The following is a 14,766-nucleotide window of genomic DNA, read 5'->3' on the forward strand; positions in this document are numbered from 1 at the left end:
CTCCCCACACCCTTGGCCCGCCACCTTGAACTTCTCTAGCGCTTCCTTGAAAGAGCCATGCTGTGCTCTACCTCATGCCTGTCCTCATGCTGTCCACCCACTCAGAGTAGTCCTCTGTGTTTTGTGCCTGGCAAACGCCTACTCAACCTTTGGGGCCCAGCTCAAATGTCACCTCCTTGGAGAAGCTCTCCTTGCACCCTCTCCCGCCACACACAAACGTCATCCCTCCTCCTCAGCACTCCACCAGCCCCTGGAGCACAGCCTGCCCTGATCACGGCTCTTACGAGGGGGACCTTGGGGGTGGATGCACGTGTGCCTCCTGGACCACATGGGAAACAGGCAGCACTGTGCTAGTAAACGCACAACAGTAAACTCTCAAACAAACAAACAAACAAAACCCCACTTTGCAGTGACTGCTGATTTCCTGATTCCCTGCTCATGGCAGGGGTCAGTTTCAAACCACCGACCGGATGTCTGAGTGTAGGCACCCCCCATGGCTTTCTAGGGCCCATATCAGTCAGCTCCAGCTCCAGCTCCTGCACACCACCGGGACAGGCCTCTTTGACCACTGATTCCCCAGCACCCAGCAAAGGGCCTGGACTGGAGAACATGTTGGTAGAAGAGCAGAGCAAGGAATGGATGGGTAGGAGGATGAGTAGGAGGACAATGCTAGAAACAGCTTGTCCTTTGCCAGTTACTGCCACCCAAAATGCCACAGAAGGGAGAAAACTCTTCTCAGAGCTGTCTCACTGAAATGTCTTGCCTGATGTCAGACAGACCTTGCCGGTCCCAGGGACTGCAATTCTCTACAGACTCATTCCTATTCATTATTCATTCTTATAAGGAAAGCTTCCTCATAGCCAGGAGGGAGCCCTTGGCCCTCAGAAGTCCCTGGGGGCTAACATTTTGGAGGGTCTGTAGTCCCTGAATTATTCTTCACGCTGGTCCAGCTCTTATCTCGCAGGCCCCCTCACTGGTCTTCTGGTCTCTAGTCTGTCCCTCTCCATTTCGCCTGCTATGCTCTGCTGGTGGGACATGTCTTAACCCCATATCTGATAATGCATGTAACTGAGGACAAAGCTTGGGATTAGGCTCATATAGGCCTGTTCCTGGCGTGGTACCCGGAAGGGGAGGGAGCGGGGCTCAGAAGTCAAAGGTGAGTGGTACCAAGGACCTGACAAGCATCTAACTCTGCCAGGATCTGAATTTCCACCCTATTGCCCGTCACCTTGGTGACTAAACTGAATAATGAGCTCTCACACTGGACATTAGCCTCCCTTGGGTCTTTAGTTGCAACCAGTGTTTTCACCCTACCTACTACAGAAGTTGGAGCAATTCCTGGCACCCTGTGACCTTGGCTAAATTGGAAGAGGAATCTGACAGGCTGGACCAAGCAGTAGGTTTTGCCCCAGCCATCCTCAGAAAGAGCAGTTTGCAGTTGACTTCGCCTCTCAAACCTTCAGGAGACCCAAGACAATATTCCCATGAGCCTGATGAGCAAGTTTGTGATGGCCCTAGCGTGGCATACTGGTGGGAATGGGGTTTTTACTCCCTGATGAAGCTGCCCTGGGTGAGAACAGCTCCCAGGAAGGTGGCCTGGCCTGGCCTTGAGAGAGGGACCGCAGGAGCTTCTAGAGACAGAGTTCTGGGGCACCCAGCCTCTGCACTGTCTGGTTCTCTCCACTCGTTGTGGTCCCTCCTTGCACCATGTCACAGCTCTTCCAGGGTCAGCAGATGCTGTCATGGCAGCAGGGCGGGGCTGGTAGTACTCAGCACCCCCCCACCCCGGCTCCACTTGGGGCAGATGGGCTTACCTTTGTTAAAGAAGTCACAATCATATGCTGAAAGAGAGAACAAGACTTCTTGAGAAGCCTGGAACAGATGGGTAGAGTCACGGCCTCTAGCATCCCAGCTGTCTTAGATCTGGCCTGCCTCCCAAACTCCAAGATCTCTAGGCATGGTCCTTGGACTCAGATATCTTAAGGTATAAAAAATACCACAACTCCTTGTGTGCCCGGCGCAGAGCTCAAAGCCTGGCCTAGAGGAGGCACTCAGCATGTATTGAATGAAAGAATGAGCGAATGGGTGAATGAGTGAATGAGTGTTGGACAGAAGGGGGCATTTTGTGAGACCCCCAAAGGGCAAGGTTAGAAGCAAGGAGTGGGAACTCCAATCAAAAATGTTGTGGCAGGTCCTGGAGGAATGCGAGCACAAGATAGAAGTTGATATTTCAAGAACCTTCCATGGAAGGGAATCAGGGGCTTCCAGGAGCCAAGGCTTTTTCAGGCCCCCCAGTGTAGCGTCGGTCAGGCTACAAAAAGCTCCTCCAAGTGTGTGCTCGGCGCACCCTCTAGTGGCCCAGCTCAGCACCACAGCCTGTTGTCCAGGCGTCTCAGCCTTGGATTCTGTAGTCTACTGAAGCAAGCTGGGGGCCCTTGCAGGGGCACCTAAAGCCAGAAGCAAGGCCATGAGGGGCCAGTTGGGTAGACCTGGGGTAAAGGCAGAGGAGGACCCTCCCTCACTCATAGGCATGGTCTAAAGAGAGCCACCAGCTCCACCCCTTACCCCCAATGCCATGATCAACACTCTCTCTTTGGATTTGGCTCTGACCTCTAGAAAGAGCACTAGCCATGAGATTGACCCACAGTGTGGCTATGGGAAAGGACTCCCTTTCCTTCATTTGTTGACTCAGAAGTCTGAACTAGAAATTTAGATGTTGGAGTCTCTGGTCAGTGGGAGGTAGCCCGGAAGAGTCAGACCTGAGTTCAAATTCCATCTCTCTCACTCTTCAGCTGTGCATACTGGGACAAGCTACTCAACCTCTCTGAAATTTAGCCCCCTGCTCTATAATATGGGACCACCAGGGGTAGCTGCCCCACAGATTTGTGAGTTCTGGACTAGAGCAAAACCGGTGCTCACCTTGCATCCAAAAGGGAAGGGGGCATCAAACACCTCAGTAATTAAGACACATAATTTCTTAATGCACTGTTTTAAAATTTTTTAAATTAATGCAAAATACCCATGATGAACCAAATACCAAAAATTTAAAACAAGGGCAGGATCAATGATAGCGCCTAGCCAAGCCACATGAGATACGGAGGCAGAAGGGAAAATCAATACCATCGACCCTGTCATTACTTAAAACTTTGCTATTTTGTTCATCAAAGCCACAGATATTTTTACATTGAGTTTGATTTTTTTAAAAAAAATATTTCCTTAAAATGCGATTTATCTCCATTACTGAGTTTTGTGTGCCTCCTTAAATCTTGTGTCCTAGGTAAGGTGTCCCTAGTCCCGATTATCAATGAGCTAATGCGCAGAAGGCCCAGGGCCAGGCACACAGCGGATCCTGGGTAAATCTGGGCTCCCTTCTCCTTCATGAAGGATTTTTACTGAGAAATAGAGGGAGGGCCACCGAGCACAGCCACAGAGCCTCTGCAGTGGAAGGGTCTCAGAGGAAACCGGTCGGAGAAGAGGGAGGCCAGAGGCAGATTCTTCTCCATCTTTTTCCCAGAGTCATCCTTTCTGGAGCTCTCAGGGCTCAGGACAGGACAGCACCCACGTCCCCGTGAGAAATGACAGCAACCTCAGCGATAGCACAGAGCGCGTGCCCCCTGCCTCACGTGTGCCAGCTCCCTGAAATCTCACAGTGCCCTGGAAGGGAGGGCTCTTAGCCCTCAAGCAGGAGTCTGAGTGTGGAGATCGGGCCCCAGGTCACCCTGCTGGGTGGGGCTTGGGCCTGAATGCAGACAGTCTGGTCCCAGAGCCTGTGGGATAACCACTGCTCCCCAAAGTGAGGCGTCCTGGAGCCAGGAAGACCACTGGCATGCAGGAACAAATAATAAAAAAAAATAATAGGTCCATGAATAATGTAATGTTCTATATATTTTATTTCATTTTTTAAATATTTACTCTTGTATCTGTTTGATGATGCACATGTATAATACCAATAGTGTGTGTGTGTGTGTGTGTGTGTGTGTGTGTGTATCTGTGTATGTGTAGGAACGCATACTTGAAATATCTTTACTGGATGGAGTGTGCAGCCCAATGCATTTACAGACCACCATTGCTCTGAATAATCCTAGGTCCTGTGTTGCCTCTGATGGGGCCTGTGTGTCTTAGCTGACAAAGGCTTTTTAAGTCCCGTTTGATCCTCACAACAAACCTGGTGGGGCAGGTTTTCTCATCCTACTTTTCAGATGAGAAAGTTGACCCCTAGAGAGGTTGGGTGACTTGCTGGAGGCCACACAGCTTGCAAATGGCTGGTGTGGGTCTGAAACTCAGGGCTCCTGACTCCCCTGGTAAAGTGGTTAAGAGCACAGATTTGCAGCCAGACCACCTGAAGACAAGCCCTGGCTCCACCACTAACCCATGTGACCTTGAGCGTGACACTTCATCTCTCTCGCTGTCTAACCTGTTTCTCAGCTGTGAAACAGGAATGAACTCCTACTTGATAGGGATTTTACGAATTTGGTGAAAGATACGGGCACACTAGTTGGTTCCTAGCTGGTACCAAGTACTTCAGAATCCCAGCCAGAGTGATGGCGGCCTCTGGGCCTCCCCACAGAGGGCCCCCACCCCCCACATGGGGTGATCGCTCTGGATACTCACGGCAGAGGCGTGGGGTCCGCCAGTCCACAGCCACCCCATGCTGGCAGCACTGGTGGGCATAGGCGGACACGCTGGCACAGAGACACTCACAGTCACCACCCTGGCTGCACCCACAGGTGTCTGTCAGGCAGTTTGAGTAAAACCAAGTGACGTCGACCTGGAGAAGGTCAGAAGTCAGAGGTCAGAGGACAGCTCCCAAAGGGTAGCCCTTTGGCTTCTCAGCTGATACCTCCAGTGGCAGGGCGCTGTGTCCACACGAAGGGACTGCAGGCTGGGGTGAGCTACTCAGTGGGCTGAGGGCACACAGGGAGCCAGCTCAGAGGGGAAAATTCCACGGCCCAGGCAGACCCCACTTTTGAGAATTAAGCTCCCACCTTCCCCAGGCCTATGCTCTTGGATCTAGAGGCTAACAGTGAGGCTGAGAAACAGACATGGGCTATGGATACCCAGCCAAGACCAGAGAGAGCCAAGGCCGGGCCAACAGCAGCCTTCGAGGCCCTGGGAGAGGGGGGTGCTATGCTCCATCTCCACGGAGGGCAGAAGAGGCAACAGGCTGACACACCAGGGCACACAAGGGTTTGTGTCCACTGTGCAGAGAAACTTCCTCACTGGAAGGAAGAGCCAGATCGAGACAGGTTTGAAAAAGGCATGGAAGCTGTTTGTCTGGCTGTCTGTCCTGGGTCACCTGGGGAAATAGGACAGGCTCATCGGAGCAGGCTGGAGGCAGGGGACTGGCAGAGGTGGGTCTCCTTTCTAGACCTGCGGTGCCTCTCCCGAGGCATGGGATTGGGGGGTTCTGAGAGCAGAAGGGACCATGGGAAGGTGGGGAGGGGCTCGGGAGAACTGGGGCTGGGGTCCACTCACCACGGGGTGACAGATCTCAAACACCTCGCTGAGCAGGATGCTGCACTCCTTTCTGGCAAATGGTTCTCGGAGAGGATTCAGGACACATGTGTCCCAGGGGTCAAGGGTGTCTGGGCACTGCGAGGCAAAGGCAGGGCTGTTGATCTCCCTACCCCCACAACACCTGGTGCCTTGTGTGGTGGACAGACTCTTAGAGTAGCCCCTTGATCCCCTGACTCCTGAGGTTTAAGTCCTTGTATAATCCCCTCCCCTTGAGTGTGGGAAAGACCCATGACTTGCTTCAAACAGACAAAAGAAGGCAGAGGTGGTGGGATGGACGCAGTTATGTGCATGTGACTGCATTTTCATGTTACATAAGATGGTAGATCCCATCTCCCTGGAGTCTCCCCCTTAATGGCTGGGAGGAAGCAAGCAGCCATGGAGGGGACTCTCACATGGTGGGAATGGTGGGTGCTCCCTAGGAGCTGAGGATCCCCTCTGGCCATCAGCTAGCAAAAACGCTGAAGCTCTCCTCTCTGCTTCTCTAAAATGGTGGTCGGTAGAGCACACTCTCCTGAGGCTGCAAGAACAGCATTGTCCCACCTCAGGATTACACCAGGCTCCAAGCCATGACCGTTCCCTGATCCCGGTCTATATAAGCTCATCTTCATCTACTCCCCAAAAGAGAATTAGGCACCTAGGATGACTCTGTCAAAGGCACATATGTAACACTCATATCACCACTCTCTACTGACGGACCCACGGCAGACAAAACTAATCAATCACAGATCTTCTTCTAGCTGAACCTGTTGTGAGTCTTAAGTATTTCTCAACACAGCTTCCCAGGCCACCTCTTCTGACTGATCAGAGATGTCACAAGCGATTAAATCCAGTTTCCATCCCTCTCCTGGCACAGTTCCTTCAGAGGACCACGGAGAAGATGGAACCTAGTCAAGCTCACCCAGCAAGTCACTGTTTGGCCCAAGACAAGAACCTAGGTCTCTCACTCTCGGTTCAGTGCTGTTTTCCCCCATAGCTCACAACTCGGGGCCCTCAGCCATCTCCCAAACCCCAGGGATATCCTCCACATTTCCGCCTCTGCTAAACTTGTCCTCCCTCTCAGAGGCCTTCTCTCTGATACATGCATCTTTCCAAATACGGCCTTTAAGTACCAGTCTACTCCCACCTCCTTCGGGAAGCCTGCTCTGACTGCCTCAGTCCACATGGGTCTCCCGTGGACTCTCCTCTAAACCGACCTAGTGTCAGGCACTGGAGGCACAGAGATGGCTGAGATGGTCTTATTCAAACAAACCTCATCTTCCCTAGTAAGTAAGTGGCCATCTCTCCTCGGACAAAGACTTTTTCTCCTTCTTAGCCCCCCAACCTCCCAGGAGGGCTTAATCCAAGCCACAGGTGCAGCCTGATTTGTGAGACAGGTGGTACATGCCCTTGGGCCATAGAACAGAGTCGAAAGCCTCTGGGTCAGAGGCCGGGAGAGCCGTTGCATGAGCAGTCCCACTCACACCAGTGTCCCTGACCTGGGGCCAGGTCCCCTCAGTCCAGCCGGGGCCCATCTGAGAAAGGGAGGAAGCCAGCCTAGGGATGCTTTACCTCAACTGCAGCCCAACTGCTGCCAAACTCCTGGGGGCTAGTTAACTCTAAATTCTCTGGAGTCCTCATCTCATTGATGGTTTTTAAGTCGAAGTTCCCACACAGTCCCGCCAACTGGCCCTGAAAGAAGAGAGGACACTGCAGTCACCTGCAGGAACATGAGGGATGAGCAGTTGTCATGAGCCCAGGAGTCCATCACAAGCCCGAAGCAACTTCTGGGGCCACGATGTAAAGAGGGATAGGAGAAGAGTCAGAGGAGACGGGCACAGAGTGGGGTGGGGGCAGACAGGGAGGGAGGCATGATACTCCTGGCTCCTCAGTGAGTGGACAGCTCGTGCAAGGATGCCCGGTGGCCTGGGTCAGCCCCAGGTAGGAGCAGAGGGCCCTGGGGAGGTCACTGCTCATGCAAGTACCTGCCACTGTGGCCCGGCCTGGATGTGCACTGTGGTTCTCTGGTCCCATAAGAGGGTGATGTGCTCCCTTGGGAAATGCACCAGTGTGAAAAACCCTGCTTGCCATGTGTGGACCTCCTGCTTCTCATCCAGGAAGCTCTCAGGACTCTAGAGGGACAGAGAAGGTCATTCCTGAGGCTGAGTGTCCCCCAACACCTTGGTAAGGTTCCCAGCTCCAGAAACACGCCTCCCTCACACCCTGACATTGACCGCTCTGTTTGTGACTCTGACCAAGGAGTTCAGTCGGGGCTGCTGACTTACCAGCCCCAAGGAACTGGGTCCCCGGCCCTCTTCTGCCCCAGCCCCTACTAACATACAGAGTGTCTGTGCAACCTGAACCCACACTGGGCCTTACAGGACTTCCAGAGTCATCATCAAAGATAAGGAGAGAGTTCCCAACATTGATGGAAATAAATTTCCTGCAGATGAAGCCAGAGCTGTAGCAGTCTACGTTCTCAACAATCACGGAGAAACTGAGGTCCGACGTGCTCTGGGGAGAAGATAAGGGAGTTCAGTAAAGCCAGGGAGACACAAGAGCCTGCGGATAGGCCCAGAGGTAGTGGGACATGGACTCTGATGTGGTTTCCAGTCCACTTACAGCTCTTACTAACTGTGTGACTTTGGGCAATTTACTCCAGTTCTCCGAAACTCAGTTTCACTGTTGGGTGCCTAGTGATGTGCTTAGCATGTACTCATCTCCAAAAAGTATCTGACGGAGGGAGGGAGGGAGGAAGGGAGGGATGGATGGATGGACGGACGGACATACAGATGGATGGATGGCTATATAATGGGGATGGCTGGTGCTGACAGGGGTATAGGGCAGGGGTACTGTCTTATATACACGAGGATAATATTGTAAGCCTTTTTGCAGGGCAAATTGCAAGCACCAAATAACATCTTATATGTATGCAGCTTTTTATGGCAATTCCACTTCTAAGATTCTAGAGATACATGCACAAAAGTATTCATTTAAATTATCAGCAACAATCTAAATGTCTGTCAATGGGGGGATAATAAGACAAACTAGAGCGTGCCCTCTCTGTAGAATTTTACAGAAAGAAGAAAGAAAGATGTACTGGTAGTACAATGACTAAGGTATCTAGGATAAAGTGAATAAAGCAAATTGCAGAATCCTATCCATATGAACAAAGTACATGTGTGCTTGTGTGTCTGTCTGTCTCATGGAACAAAATCTTGCAGGATTCACACCTAAGCAGGGAATGGGAACAAAAGAGCTGTGAAGGGAAACATTTATTTTTAATATATGATTCTATATTATTTTAAATATTGGTGCAGAGCATGCATTATCTTTGAAATTTAAAAATTAAAATAGGTTCAATTATCTGTCTTTCGGGGTTACAGAAATTATGTAAAAGACTGCCATACTGTGCCTTCCACATAGCTAGGACTCATTCCATAAAAGGTCTGTCATTATTCTTACTCTCACTATTATATAATGAGACAGGCCCTTAGCAAAATTAGGGTCCCCTGGGTGTGTCTCTCCCATCTGCCTTGTTGGTACCCCTTTTCTAGAGGATCCTGCCTCTACTGTGCCCCCCACCCCAAATCACTGTCCCTTTTCCTTTGCCAGGAGCTGACAGATTTTGCACACCGAACCTCCCGTCAGATTTCTTGGTTCAAACCTGACACTGGCTCTGCCACCGCCTGGTGGGGTGACCTCAGGCAAGACACCCAACTCCCCTAAGCCTAAGTTGCTGCCTCTATAACATGAGGTCAGAAATTCTACTTCATAGGGTTGCTGTGAGAATTAAGTAAAGGAATCCATGAGATTGGCTCAGGAGACCACCAGGCATACAATAAAAGTTCAAAAAACATGAGATCCTATTATAGACAGGAAAAGCCTTGGAACCCAGTGGGGCAAGGCTATAATGGTGAGCAGTCAAGCAGTGGGGGATTACAGACTGGTAGGCTCTGTCTAGCCCTGAGCCTGCCCCTCAACACTTCCTTCAGTCTCTAGGTAGCCCCACCCCCAGGCTTAGATCCCTCCATCCACCCCATTAGGCATCAGACTGGAGTCTAGAACATCATCCTCCTGGACAGGTCCTCGGCTTCGGCTGCCCTGGGTCCCCACACAGCCTGCTGGGCAGACACATCCAGGAGCTCACCTTGACCAGGTGCACTTTGCATGCCCCCACGAAGTCGAACGGGAGCCCATCGAACGTGCGGTAGTGCCGGTCTCCATAGGCCGTGCAGGTGGATGCGCAGGGGTGGAGCGTACACAGGAACGAGCCCCGCTGGCACACACTGAAACACAAGGGCCCAGACCAGCTCACAGGGCCCATGCCACACATACTCGGAATATCCACACCAGAGCCCTTGTCTATATGTCCACTCTGTGCCTCTGGGCTGGGGGGTCACAAACACCATCGACCTCCAACAGAGGCGGGAGGTCACAAAATCACATTCATGTAAACATTTACAAAACACCCCCCAGATTTCTGTCTATGCATACCCTTGTATATATACACACATCCCTGTACGGCACACAAACACACAATGTGGGTATGAACATGGGGGAAGAGGGAACGCTGGATGGAGCTCACCATCATGCTCCTTGTATCCATCCTCATCCCCAGCAAAAAGCAGAGCCTAAACAGGACCCTCACTTACCAGGTATGGCAGGGGGACATGACCTGGTCCCCGGGGAAATACTCCTTCCCCTTCCAAGTGCATGGGCAATCCTCTGGCAGGAAACATGCGTCCCCGTGTCTGAGTAAGCTGTGGGGAAGCAGCAAGCAGGTGGTCAAGCCAGCATGCTTCCAATATCTGCCATTTATGAAGGACCCTGCCTCCACATGGCTACCGTAGGGCAGCTCTCGGCATTTGCTCCAGAAGAAACCGACCGTGTGCCCACCTACCATCCTGCTGCTGCCCAGAGCAGCTGAGGTACCTTGGTAACTGGAAAAACCAAAGACTGGGCCCACCTTGGAAGCCTCTGCCATCCATCAGGAAGCAAGGCTCAGATCTACCAGCCACATCCCCCTTAGTCAGGCTGGATGCCAGTTACCCCTTAGGCACTAGCTATATATTAATAAACAGATAATGAACATGGGCACTGGCCCTCCGTGAGCAACCAGCAGACCTGCAGTGAAAAGAAATGTTAGGGATGCCTGGGTAACTCAGTTAGTTAGGGGTCTGACTCTTGATTTCAGCTCAGGTTAGGATCTCAGGGTCCTAAGATCAAGCCCCGCACTGGGTCCTGCACTGGATGTGGAGCCTGCTTAAGATTCTCTCTCTCTCTCTCCCTCTGCCCTTCTCCCACCCTGCTCACATGCTCGCTCTCTCTCTCTCTCTCTCTCAGAAAAAAGAAAGATGTTAAAGAAAGCTTTTCAGGGGCGCCTGGGTGGCTCAGTGGGTTAAAGCCTCTGCCTTCAGCTCGGGTCATGATCCCGGGGTCTTGGGATCGAGCCCCACATCAGGCTCTCTACTCAGCAGGGAGCCTGCTTCCTCCTCTCTCTCTGCCTGCCTCTCTGCCTACTTGTGATCTCTGTCTGTCAAATAAATAAATAAATAAAATCTTAAAAAAAAAAAAAAGAAAGCTTTTCAGGAAGATGGAAGCTCAGATTCATATGAAGGAATGAAGAGTTCTAAGAATAGAAAATATGTTGGTAAATAATTCTGGAAATTGCTTCCTAATTTCTCTAAGAGATAATGTAGCATTTAGAGCAAGGTTAATATCAACGAATTGTGAGGTTTACAAAATACATAGAAATAAAATGTATGAGAATAATAACACAAAGGACAAGAAGTAAGTAAATGAAAGTATACTGGTATGAGTGTTCTACATTAAGTGGTAAAATATTAATTCACAGTAAACTGATAAATGAAAGATACATATTGTTATCGCTAGAAAAAAAACACGAAAAATGCCAAGATATGTAGTTAAAACAAAATAAAGGAAATAAAATGGAATGTTAAAGAATAACTTCCCAAGAGGCAGAAAAGAAAAAAAAAAAAAAAAAGAGCCCCAATACGACAGATTTTTTTTCAAAAAAAAAAAACAACAAACAGATAACAAATAACAAGATGGTATATTAAATCAAATCCAATTACATTAAATCAAAATGTATAAACTCTTCAATTAAAAAGGTAGAAACTGTAACATCAGCTGAAAAAGCAAGACCCAACTGCATTCTGTTTACAAAAGACACAACTGAAATATAAAGGCAAAGAAACATTAAAAGTAAAATTATAGGGAAAAATGCCGTGTAAACACCAGTTATAAGAAAGATGGAGTGTGGCTTTATTAACTTCAGACAAAGTAGACTTCAAGCCAAGTAGCATTAACAGAAATAGGAGGGATAGTTTGTGACAACAAAAGAGTCCATTTATCAAGAGAACATAACAATCTTGAATGGGCATGCACCAAGTAACAACGCTTAAAAACAGAAGCAAAAACTCCTAGAAACAAAAAAGAGAAAGAAACACATCCACAATAATAGTTAGAGATCTCAACACTCCACTCCCTTAATGACAGAACAAAAAAAATTTCAAAGATGCTAGAGAAATGAACAACTCTGACAAGCTCTTGACTTCCTTGACAATTTAAAAACTCTGTAGAGAACAAGATGAAGTAACTCAGGTCAAGCAGTGGACTGTGTCGAACAGTGACTCAAGCAGCTAAGGGCATTGCAGCTATGATCAGATTATCGCTGAGACCAGCACCAGCTAATGACACACTCAGAACTGATAACCAGCAGAAACAGAGGAGGTCCATCTACTAAGGCCCAAGGCTGATTATATCTGTCTTAAAGGGGAGGATTTTTGCTGCAAACTGTCAGACTCCTCAGATACGGACTCCTCTATTTCTGACCAATTCAAAAAGGCAGCTGCTGCCGAAGGTTCCACCTGATTGATCTCTGAACAGAACAGAGATCCTTCACTCACTGCTTGAACATGATAAGCAGGAAGCACTGGGAGCTGACCCGGACCAGACCAAGGCCTGATCTCTACCGTGCACCCCCAGACCAACTTCACGTTTGGATTGTTAGTGTCCTACCTCCTGTTCTATCACATTTATTGTGTGACATGTCTTGTGCTTTGCCTTGCGTGCCATGTAAGAAGCCAAGTTAATCACATGGTGAAATGTCATTGAGTTTGGAATCCTGAATCTGCTTTATAATTATGTTAACCTTGTTTTATGACTGAATAAAGCTGACACTATAGAGAGACACAACCCGTGCATGTACCTTCCTAGCGTGCTCATGACACTATCCAGTAACTGCAAAGTATTCATTATTTTCAAGCATTCCTGGGAGGTTCACCCAGACAATTATATTCTGGACCATAAAACTCAATGAATTTCAAAGGTTTGAAATCATACAAAGTATATTCTCTGATCATGGTGAATTAAATTAGAAATCAGGAATGGGGTGCCTACATGGTGCAGTTGGTTAAGCATCCAACTCTTGGTTTCTGTTCAGGTCGTGATCTCAAGGTCATGAGATCAAGCCCTGTGTTGGGCTCCACGCTCAGCACAGAGTCTGCTTAAAATTCTCTGTCCTTCTCCCTCTGGCCCTCCGGGTTGTGCACACCCCCTCCCCTCCAAATAAATAAATGAGTCTTAAAAAAGAAAGAAAGAAATCAGGAACAAACAAGTATAGGAAAAATCTCCAAATATTTCAAAATAGTAACATTTCTTTTTTAAAAGATTTTATATATTTATTTGACAGAGAGAGAGCACAAGCAGGCAGAGCAGCAGGCAGAGGGAGAGAGAGAGGCAACCTCCCTACTGAGCAGAGACCCTGATGTGGGGCTCCATCCTAGGACCCTGGGATCATGACTCAAGCCAAAGGCAGATGCTTAACCGACTGAGCCACCCAGACGCCCCTCTAGTAACATTTCTAAATAACTCATGGGTCAAAGAATAAATCACAAAGGAAATCAGAAAAGATCACAACAAAGATAATGAAAACACACAGTATAAAAATTTGTAGAGTGAGCTAAAGCAGTGCTTATGGAAAAATTTATGGCTTTAAATGCTTATATTAGAAATAACAATTTAACAAATATAAGAGCAAATTAAATCCAAAGTAAGTAGTAAGAAGAAAATAAAGATTAGAGCAGAAATCAGTGAAATAGAAAACCATAGGGAAAAAAATCAATGGAACCAGAGTAGGGTCTTTGAAAACATCAGTAAAATTGACAACCCCCTGCCTAGACTGGATAGTAAGAAAAAGAGAAAAGACTCAAATTGCCAATATCAGGAGAAAAGAGAAAACATCACTGCAGGTCCTACAGATATTAAAAGGAACATAAAGAAATACTTTAATGATGTAAAGCCAATAAATTTGACAACTTAGCTGGAAAGGACAGCAAAGATATCAAATACCTATGAATAAATTCAATAACATATGTGAAAAGCCTTTCCATGAAAAGTACGGAACACTGCTGAGAGAAATTAAAGGAGACCCAATAAATGGAATAATGCCACATTTGTGCATTGGTGGACACGCTAGAGTGAAGATGTCAGCTCTTACCAAACTGACTTCTAGATTCAACACAAAACCAATAAAAATCCCAGAGGCTTTTCTGTAGAAATTCTCTAAATTTACATGGAAATGCAAAGACCTAGGAGTGTCCAAAAATCCTGAAAAAGAACAAAGTTGGAGCACTATCACTTTCTGATTTCAAGACTTAATATAAAGCCTCAGAAATCAAGACTGTGTGATACTGGCCTAAAGACAGACAAAGAGATTAATGGTACAGAATAGAGAGTCTTAAAATAGACCCATATTTAAAGAGTCAATTGATTTTTTTTTAACAGAGGGACCGAAGCAATTCAATAAGGAGAGAAAAGTCTTTTATTAAAATGGGGCTAAAATGGCAGGATAGCCATCAGAAAAAAGTAAAATGAAATTTGACTCCATTCTACAATATAGAATCATTTCAGATAGATTATAGATCCAATGTAAAAGCCAAAATTGTAAAGCCACCAGAGGAAAACATCAGAGAATGTCTTTGCGGCCTTGGAATCGCAACTACTGAGGACATGCAGAACACTGATCCTAAAGGAGAAAAATAATAGATTAGATGTAATCAAAATTTAAAACTTCTGCTCATCAGAAGATTTTAGGCTTATTAAGATATATTAAGTAAATAGATAGACAAACCACAGGCAGGCAGAAAATATTTGCAATGTATATATTTGATGAGGAAAGAACTCTAACTCAATTTAAGATGATTTATTTATTTATTTGACAGACAGAGATCACAACTAGGCAGAGAG

At 47.8% G+C, this 14,766-nt stretch overlaps 1 protein-coding gene across 1 annotated transcript in view; it reads right to left on the reverse strand.

The window, feature by feature from the left end:
* OTOG (otogelin) overlaps positions 1-14,766 on the reverse strand; it is a gene marked incomplete at both ends in the record, with an annotated part of 76,567 nt that overhangs the window by 29,948 nt on the left and 31,853 nt on the right. Inside the window, 8 exons of the mRNA XM_080816287.1 lie at positions 1,815-1,841; positions 4,612-4,768; positions 5,476-5,592; positions 7,066-7,185; positions 7,479-7,625; positions 7,873-8,007; positions 9,644-9,782; positions 10,149-10,256. Coding sequence (XP_080672413.1) covers positions 1,815-1,841; positions 4,612-4,768; positions 5,476-5,592; positions 7,066-7,185; positions 7,479-7,625; positions 7,873-8,007; positions 9,644-9,782; positions 10,149-10,256 — 950 coding nt within the window. The remainder of the gene's footprint in view (positions 1-1,814; positions 1,842-4,611; positions 4,769-5,475; positions 5,593-7,065; positions 7,186-7,478; positions 7,626-7,872; positions 8,008-9,643; positions 9,783-10,148; positions 10,257-14,766) is intronic.

This window comes from Martes martes (assembly GCF_963455335.1).
Source record: "Martes martes genome assembly, chromosome: 10".
Classification (NCBI taxonomy): Eukaryota; Metazoa; Chordata; class Mammalia; order Carnivora; family Mustelidae; genus Martes; species Martes martes.